The 10,092-nt window shown below is 38.1% G+C and overlaps 1 protein-coding gene across 1 annotated transcript; it reads right to left on the bottom strand.

The window, feature by feature from the left end:
- Window positions 1-5,210: 5,210 nt before the first annotated feature.
- On the bottom strand, window positions 5,211-6,842 carry LOC149569551 (uncharacterized). The gene has a single exon (XM_089822228.1). It carries the CDS (start codon window positions 6,149-6,151, stop codon window positions 5,459-5,461), a length of 693 nt encoding a protein of 230 aa, XP_089678354.1. The 5' UTR covers window positions 6,152-6,842; the 3' UTR covers window positions 5,211-5,458.
- Window positions 6,843-10,092: the final 3,250 nt, after the last annotated feature.

Genomic DNA, 10,092 nt, shown 5'->3' on the forward strand with positions numbered 1-10,092 from the left:
AAGCAAATCAACACCAAAATATGAGGCACTTTGAGAAGGAGATTAGGTGCTCCTTCAATTGTCACATTACTAACAGATACAATTGACCAAGCATAGAAACATTAGACTTGCACCCTACTAAATGGCCCCAACAAAGTTCCGCATCAACTTGGTAATGAAGCTTATAATTTGTAACTTTACCTTCTTCCAAACATCATCTTATACTTCATGACTTGCCTAAATAAAGTGAAAGTCAACAAGCTTTCAATCTAATGCGAATTGTCGGAGTTAAATTAAAGAAAATTTATCTTAAGACCTATGTCAAACATAGAGGAATATAATACTTCATGACTCGTGTCTAAAGAAAGTCTAAGGCAACAAACTTTCAGGCCAACCCGTATTACCAAAGTTAGATGAAGGGAAAATTATCTTCAGATCTATGGCAAACATAGAGGGATAGGTGAAACAATTGTTGCAGAGGATTTTTTATTAATTCTAAATTAAGGGGAAGCATCTACCAGCTAAAGACACAAAATGGGAAGATGAGAGATTCATTAAAAAAAAAAACACAAATCGATAATTGTCTTCCTTTCTTTTTTATAGAATGCATAGGGCATGTATTATATTATTATAATGGGAACATACCTAGAAGAAAATACATAAATTAGTAGACTTGAAAGAATCAAGGAGCAGCGCTCAAACTGAAACATAACTACAAAGGAATACAATATGCATATGTACACGGGGGGTTATACAACAAAATGGAAGCAATGGTCAACAAGACTCAAACAAGCTATGGCAGCGAAGCTACATGCAAAATGCAAGCCTATTGCTTCCCGAATCATTAATTATTGAGGGCAAAGGTTTTTTTATAGGTATTGGCATGTCATGCCCCAAATGTTTACCTTCCTCAGTGTGTTAAGCAAATAGTTGCATTACTAACCTTAATGTTTTCGTTTATTAACTCTGATTAATTCTTTATGCTAACCTCTTTAGAATGAAGAGATGTGGATGTATCCCTATCTAATTATGTCTAAAATAAAGGAAAGTAATGGCCATGTGGTCCATTCTCATTCTACTCCTACTTTGATTCTGCAGCAAATTTTCGCTGACACTTCTCAACTCTTCAGCACTCTAGCCACTGTGTTGGCAGCCGTCCTAGCAGAGCTTCCTTTGTTTGGGAACCTAAGGATAGCATCGCCCAGACAGTTGTCTGAGATCAAAGAAATAATTGTTCTTCAAACTCTTGTTTATCTTCTCTTGAGATTGTGAGTTTGGCCTTTCCTTCGAAGAGCTTCTAGCATTTGTGCTATTTGTTTTGTCTTTCTAGTCAGCATCTGGTGTTGTCTATGCACCATTTATATTTCTAGCTTTGGGCCTTGCTTATGTTAAGGTAAGCTCCCTTGTTAAGCTGCTTTAATAATAAAAAGCAACCATAAGTTGTAAAATTAAATTCACTTTGTCATAGTCTATAATTTTGGAGATCATCCCCTCAAATGCTTTGATATTTTTTTGTTTTCCCCCCTCAATTCCAAGAAATGTCCAAACAATCTTTAAAATTTCATCAAGCCAGGAGCTAGGGTTCCAAACACAGAAATTATAGAATGGACCATTAATAGAATTTCTCCCAAGGGGGATTAATCTATTTCCTTGTGAGGATGGCATTAGGATTCACAAGTTGGCCTCACCTATGAGCAAGTGGATGGGAAGGTGGTTTGAAGACAAGATATACAGTCCTCAGCTAAGGGAAAGCAAGGTGCCATGATTAATCAGGACCTGACATAAAACATTAACAGACCATGGGTTAACCTTGGGGGATGGTTGTCTACAAGTATTTAGTCTCTTCACCCTGTCTGTGTTTCCTAAAGGTGGTGTAATTCAAGCCAAAAAGGTGGCTTCAAAAGATGAACCAGTCATAGAGCCAGGCCCCTTAAATCACCCTTATGGTCTAGCAGTTTGTTTGTGGCATGTTTACCGTCTGACACTTTTTTTTCAATGTCTGGTTTTACCTTTTTACAGTTGAGATGGGTTTTTTGTTTATTTTTGGAGATAGCCCATAGTATGCCATGTTTGGTCCTGCTTTAGTGGGATTTTTGTTTAGTTAAGAGTTAAACTGCATGTCTCTAGCTTGTGCAGTCTGCAAGGTTTCCAGCTCCTCATATGCATGGTGCTTAAGCATTTCATGAGCGAGGACCCTTATTGAACCCTTTGCATTCCAAAGATAAATGCTAATACGTTGCATATCATTAACAAAGGCCAAAAGGAAATTCACCTATGTAACAAAAACTAATGTATAATGATATTCAGACGAGATGAAGTTCACCCTTAGGACTGCTAATCTGAGAAGCCCTGAAGTACCTATTGTCAGAATGTATGCTAAAAAGGAAAGCGGCAAATCACTCAACCAAATCAAGTCTATGCTTATGTCTGTACAAGTGAGCCTTAAGAAAGCGAGGAGATCCAATCTTTTGATGGTTATAAATAAGAAGTTATGAATTCTTAGCTGTGTTTTCTGGGTAGATTGTGTTACAATTTTTGCATCAACGTTTCGGATCACACTCTGCGATCCATCATCAGGATGAGAGTTATGAATTGGCATTTTGGCAGATTACAACTATGCAACCGTAGACATATCGAATGAATTATACTGTTGTATGCAGAACTCTATAAGGTGTTCAAATTACTCATTGAGGCTAACACTCCTGGAAGTAGTATGATAAGCACAGCAATGGGCTTTAAGCTGAACGGCCAGAAAAGTTGTAACATTAACTGCAGAAAAGGAAAAAAAACAGCATTCTATTCAAAATTTTGCCGTACTGCTCCTTCCAAACTGAACCCAAACCGACTTCTTTGACTTTTTGCTGCTTCCAAATGATAGGAGCTGAATGGATGGAAACATGTACAAAGCTTATCCAACAAAAAAGTAGCAGCAAACACATCTTCAATAATGGACTTCCCAAAGAGGCAATACGCATATTTGGTTTATGAGTTTACTTAGTTGATAAACATGTTTAGCCAGGGAGTTCTTCTAGAAATCACTGATAAAGAAGGAAAGCAAACTGATTGAGGTTTGTTCAAGTCCCCAAGAAAAGACATTCATTATGCACCGGAAACAGCACATAATTCATTATGAAGTCCTAGAATTTTTTTGAACATTTATCTAGTATACACTCAAGAAAGTAAGAAATTATACTAATGTCCAGAAGTGACCGAGATAGGTCAACAAGACTCAGATGTCCAACAAGAGGAAAAACGATTCCAGCGGGAGGCTTCAAAGGAGCTGCAAACTGAAAGAAAACAACTTGAATCAAATATAGAAAGCCGTTCCGATGAACAAAAAAGAGGGATCAACCCAAAGGGCTGAAGTGCTAACCCTATTTCTGAAACAAAAGATGTGTGGATCAACAATATGAATACATCTAACAGAAATGACTGATCGCCAAGAAGAAAGAGCTGAAGGTGCCCAAATGCCACAATGGGCAGACAGAATCTAACCCTATTTCTGAAACAAAAGATGTGTGGATCAACAATATGACTACATCTAACAGAAATGACTGATCGCCAAGAAGAAAGAGCTGAAGGTGCCCAAATGCCACAATGGGCAGACAGAATCTAATCTGTATTATCAGAAAAACCCTCACCGATAATTGTGAAGATGGTGAAACATGAACAAGTAAATATTTCCTAGTTGCAACAAACTATTACTTAATTTGAAAAGACAGTAAAAAAAAACTGCAAGCAATTTCAAATCAGATCTTGCAGTAGAGGCTACTGAAACGGGGTTCTACATCTTAGTCAAATTGCTTTTTAACACTGCTCAACTGTCAAAATGACATCTCAAGAAGCTTTAGTATAAGTCCATAAAATGGAATAAACGTGTGAATCAGTAAACCATGGGGACTCTGATCTTCATTGGCTGCCTTCCACGATTTTCTATTCAAACTTCACAATTGAAAAATTCCTCAAAAGATGTGTCTTTTTCTTAAACAGCCATAATACAATGAAACCTAAATATAGGTGGCATATTATAAGAAGTCCCGAGGCTTATTGGGTTTGTTTCCAGAAGTAATGAGGTACTCTTGAGTGTCAAACACTAAGATAGTTGAGCCATCAGCCATATATACAAATTTAGCAGGAAAGATACGAGGCCATCCTGGTAATTTCATAGCTCAGAAAATATCTTAATAACTGAGATGCATAAAAATTGAAAATGGAAATAAAACCCACAACAAAAACCAAGCTAGATAGATGCTATCATGACTCTAACGCCTGCAAATGATATGTTGCTTTCTCATTGACCACCGAAACATACATAACATGATGGTGCTTTATCTAATATTCTAATGGCTAGAAAAATTATGTTCCTGGCAAATGATTAATATTGTCAATTGCAACATGGTATTTTATATAGACAGAAAAGTAGAAAATCTTTTGATATAGTTCACCACTTTTGCGCATCTTTGCTATATATCTTAGGTTCCTATATTATTTTGACCATGAAACGGCATAAAGTATCAAATGACTACTCAAATGAAGAAATAATGCTAAACTGAAGCATTCAAATAGCATCCAGCCTACCATCATATGTTTCATGTGTTTTTTCACTGCAACATGTGATTTGCAATTTGCTATATATCAACCAGCTCGTAATAGAGTTGTAAACCTTGAATGAAAGTATGAACTTCAACACTCTATAAATTCATATTGCTTCAATTATAGGATAAATGACCTCCTCTCACCAGCAGTGACTTGAAAGAAATACCTATATATGATCGATAGCAACTATTACATAGGTCGCAATACATTATGAAAAAAGACTACCCAATATAGGCCTTGACCAGGATAAACAAAGAATTTATTGTCTCTTTACGTCCAAAATTACATAAGTAGTAAGTGCCAAGATAGGCATTTAGCTTCTTTTATCGTTTGGTTAGGGAGGTTAGAGAAACACGCATCTACAGGAATTGATTGACGGCAAAATCTCTATACCACACTTGCAACAAACACATCTTAAGGCTTGGATAGAAAGGGATCTATGCCGTGTCAAACCTAGAGGTTCTGTCATATAACATTAAGCGAATCCCAATGGAAATGAAACCCTGTTAAAATGTGAAATTACTAATACACAAGAACCCCTATGATACTTTCAAAATAACAAATTAAGGAAATTATAGTACAAAACAATGGAACCTCCAAGTTGAACACACTCCCACCAAAGATGAAACAAAACATAACTAAAACCAAGACCTAATTTAAAGCCATAAGAAGTTATATAACAGGCGATTCACCGGATTTAGCGAACCACGCTGAACTCACCGTTCTTAACCCGTTTCTAATTTTGAAGAACTATTTCATACATTGAAGTTAACAAGCACTGAAACACTGAAGAAACATAGTAAAGTTCTGACTTTATAAACATGAAAAACGTAAGATTCTGCGTGATTCCCTTAGCTGACCTAGAAAGGGTAATGCCATCTTATCATTGAACAGCCACAAGGGACACGGCAGGGATCCCGGGTCTCATCAAAGTGAGGCTTCCTCTCCCATTATTAAGCCTAGACTCGCTGTTATATATAACTTGTTCTTCAAACTTACCTGTGTCAGAACCCCTTTCATTTGTGTTTTCTGAATTGCAAACGGTCCGGGTGGTGCCTCTAGGGCACCCATTCTCTGCGCCCAAATCTTCATCCCCGGCCTCAATCAAAGTACCCTCGTCGTCTTCCTCGGAAAAAGTACCGCTTACAACTTTAGGTACCGTAACAACAAGCTCCCCATCACTGTAAACTACGCTGGACAGCTCTGGAAGCGTGGAAGAGGGCAGCCTGAAACGCCATGTATTCAATTCTGCTTCATCCCAGGGAATCCTCAGCCTGTTAGCCCCTCCCACAACAACTTTGGTAACCCCGGTAAAAATTTCTATAACTTGTAACCTCGCCTCCTCAAACACGAAATCGGAGCTTACAACAAACCTGAAACACTCCCGACTCTCCTCCACCGCAACAGGAACTTCTGAGTTGAATGGCAATTCCAGGACCCTGCAAAACACATGAGGAAGCCTCCTTAGTTTCTTCTGCTTGGCAGGACTGTTGGGTATCCCAGCTGCAGCAAGGCTCGAACTGATGTCGTATCTGAAGGTGATGTTCCTCTTTCTCGCAATTGAAGAGTCCTTCATTGTCGGGGGTTTATAAAACACAGAAAAAGGAATGATTTATTTATCCGGTAAGACAGATCTGGGAGAACCCCCAAAAAAAACTCCAAAGCCCACACCCACCAAGAAAAATCCACACAGAACACACACCAGTCTCTAGCCTTTCAGCGCGAAAACCCACCAAAACATTTACACTTTTCAGCTTTGGCGCTAATGACCCGATGGGCAGTTAGGATCTACTTTAAATCAGGCATGTATCGCTCAATCAGGCATCACAAATTGATGATCCAATTACACATAGCTGGTATTTTCCTCTTTTTTTAACCCTTACGCTAATAGATAAATAGTCCTGGTTTGAGGAAAGAAGCATATATTGTCTCTTCGTCAGACCTCTTGTCTGTCCTTTGGGTTCTTCCAACAGGGATCGCCCTGACTGATCGATCGTGGAAGAAAATAATGGACGATGCCGGTTTGCAGGAGGAGTTCTGGCAATAGCTAATGAATTGTTGGATTGAAAGTGACCAGAGGATGACACGTAAGAGCAGTTTTTGTTGCGAAAAAATTCATCCTCCTGTTGTGTACAAGATCTTACGTCCTACGATGGGCATTGCGGGAGCCAAACGAAATTTTGTTTCTCATAATTTAATTTACATTCTTCTTCTCGGAGTTAATTTTCCATTCTACTCTTGTCCTTTTCTTCCTCTAGAATTTAGGCATCTACTTGTTAATCTGTGATTATTTTAGACAGACGTTATATAAATTGGGCAGAGTCCCTGATTTAAGAAATGTGATATGACTTTTTAATCTATCCATAATTAAATATGCGGCCGCTTAGTTGCTGAAATATAATTTAGGAATTGGAATCTAAAATCTTTGATTTGAGAGTCTTGAACTTGAAATCGATATTACAGTTTTTCGAATTTATATATTATATTCAGAATTTGTTATAACCCAAAAATATATCATATTCGGAATTTGTTATTTCAAGCCTCTTTGTTTCAAAATACAAATATATGGTTCAAAAAATGAATATAAAAGTTACAAAGAGAAAGAGGATTCATATCTCCAATTTGTTCCAGGAGCTGTTCATGGTGCTTTCAACTCTACACATGCCGAAAATGTTGATTTTTATTGCAAAATAAAAATTCAAGAAAAAGTTAAAAGAAAGAAGAAGAAAATTAGATATGTGTGGTACTAGTTATTTTATTTAATCCAAACATATGAGCAATGCAACAATAGCTGAAATTTTTCCCCCAATTTAAAAAAAATTGTATTCATACGAATTTCTACAATAATCTTTCTAATTTCTTCAAGCAACACTTGCTAACTTTTACAAAATGGCATTTAGAGGGTGCCCGAAGTAGATGCAAAGGGGGTATCATTTCTTGAAACGCATCACCCTCTCGGTTACAACTCAATTAAATTTCAAAAATATGTGCAAAGCTAGGTGCTCCCAAATGGGCATCCCAATTTCAAACCCATTTAAATTTCACTTTAGTTGAAATCCTCATTTTCAGAAAATGGGATTTAAAATGGGAGTTAAAATGGGAGTTTCAAATAACAAGTATTTTGAGGGGAGACAACATTCTTATTTGGGGGGTCAAATGGGGATACTGAATCCACATTTCCCTGAATTCCAGTTCCCATTTTGCAAAACCAAACAATGGATTAGGATTTTTTGAGAATTTTTGAATTCCAATTCTTGCTCAAATCCACAATCCAAACGGACCCTTGGAGATTTGGGTGGTTCCTCAATTCGTCACATTGCTATATTTAGTGACTGGTCTCCTCAAAATCGAACTTAAAAGAGTTAACCAAAATTTTATCGTGGAATTTTACAAAGCTCTATGGGAGGACATTGGTCATGATCTACATCATCAAGTTTATCAAGAAGCATACAATTTTCATTCCCTAGGCAACATTATTAATAAGGGTAATATCAAATTCATACCCAAAGCGGAAGGCAATTGGAGGCCCATCACTTTGTTGAATGTCTCTTACAAGATTATTGCCAAGGTTCTCTTCCTTAAAATCTGACATCTACTCTATCAGATTGTTCGTCTTAAACAAACTGGTTTCATCAAATCCAGATTTACTCTAGATAATATTATTGTTGTTTGGGAAGGAATGGAGTGGGCTCGTCAATCCAAACAAGAAGCCTTGTTTCTTAAGATAGATTTTGCCAAAGCGTATGACCGAATTGAATGGCCTTTCATTTTGATCATGCTTCAAGCCCTAGGGTTTGGCCTAGTCTTTCTGCAATCAGTTTAGATGCTCTTTGGCGATGCCTCTGCTTGTATTACCATAATTGGTCGGCAATCTAAAGCTTTCAGGCTCTACAGATCTATCTGTCAAGGTTTCCCTTTAGTGCCTTCTCTTTATGTTTTGGCGGCCAAAGGGTTTGGCTATCTTCTTGCCAACGCTATCTCTAGGGGTCTTGTGGGTGGCATAACTCTCCCAGATTCCACTACGCAGCTTGTTAATGGTCACTTTGTAGATGACTCCTTTCTCACGCTTTTGGGGGATGAAGACAATATTGCCAATGCCTTACAATACTTGGATACTTTTTGCCTTGCCTCTAGGTCTGTTATTCAATGGCAAAGACCCTTTGCTATAGACAATCCTTCTTGCCAGGACCTCAATGGTTGTAGCGTTATGAGTGCAAATGGGTTCAGCATGGCAAAATCTTTCAGTTTGGGAATTCCTTTTTCTTTTCAAGCTTTCCCTATGGAGCTGTGGAATGTTTTCCTAGCATGGATTGAGAAGAAATTAGACTATAGGATCACCAAACCTCTCTCCCTTGCAAGAAAATTTCAGATTTTCTCTAAAGTGTAGGCTACTACGCATGTCTATTATACCTCATTTTGGGCCCCTTCCAAAGCTTCATACCTCAAGCTTGAACGCCTCCTAAGGGATTTCTTCTAGGCCCATGATGTTGTACATCATAGGTTTTACAAAGTTTCCTAGGACTTTTGTTGTCTTCCCAAAGACTCTAGTGGTCTTGGATTGCTTTCCACTCACAAATGAAGGATTGCCCTCTATGTTAAGTGGGTCATTCAAGTTCTCACTCGTGATGAGGCCTGGAAGGGGATTGGCTTTCAAACCCCTCTCGTAACCACTAAACTAGTGCAGATTCAGGGCACTTTTATTGCTAAAAGCATTTGAAAAGCCTAGGAAGCCATCAAATTTTGGCTTTGCTAGGCAAGAAATGGGTTCAGAGATGGGCTCTCTATGAACCAACAAAATTTGTGCCAGTCTCCCTTATTTGTTGTTCAAGGTGTCCCACTAGCTAAAATTCAAGGAGCTAGCATGTTGCACTTATTTCAAAGGGGAATCAAGACACCCAAAGATCTCTTTTCTAAGGCTATATGAGCCTTTTCTCATGGGAGGACTTGTAGGTGCAGTTTAAACTTAGATGTCCATATCAACAGACGGTTGATCTTCTAGCTTCTGCGGTGCCTCCTTATCAGTTTCACAAGCTTGGTATTCATTCATCTTGCCCATAGTGGAAAGATTGGAAGTGATATAATGACACTCCTTTGACTAGTTACAAACCTAAGTTGGGTTATCAGTGGCTTGTTCTGTACCTTCTGATGGTTGACACTCTCAACCAACATTGGCATTTGCAGTCCTCCCACAAGACTTGGAGTCTTAGATTTGCCACAGTTTGGAAAACAATCATGGAGCCTAAAATAGCTCACTTTGACTGGTGTCTCCTTTTCTAGCGATTGTCATTGAGCCCTCGACTCTGGCATTTGGGCATCCTAGACCCTAGATGTCCTTTTTGTGGCCAGCCAAAAAGTTTCCTACATATTTTTTGGTTATGTAGGCGAGTCTAGAATTATTTGCTCTAGATTTATGACTTTTTTAATCCTTTATGCTTAGAGGCATTTACCTAGCATATGGTTGTGCTAGAGATTCAACCATACTTCCTTTTAAGTACTCCCAAATATGGCATGCTTACT

Source organism: Cupressus sempervirens, chromosome 3, assembly GCF_028749045.1.
Source record: "Cupressus sempervirens isolate cs-2001-9-10 chromosome 3, ASM2874904v1, whole genome shotgun sequence".
NCBI classification, from domain to species: domain Eukaryota; kingdom Viridiplantae; phylum Streptophyta; class Pinopsida; order Cupressales; family Cupressaceae; genus Cupressus; species Cupressus sempervirens.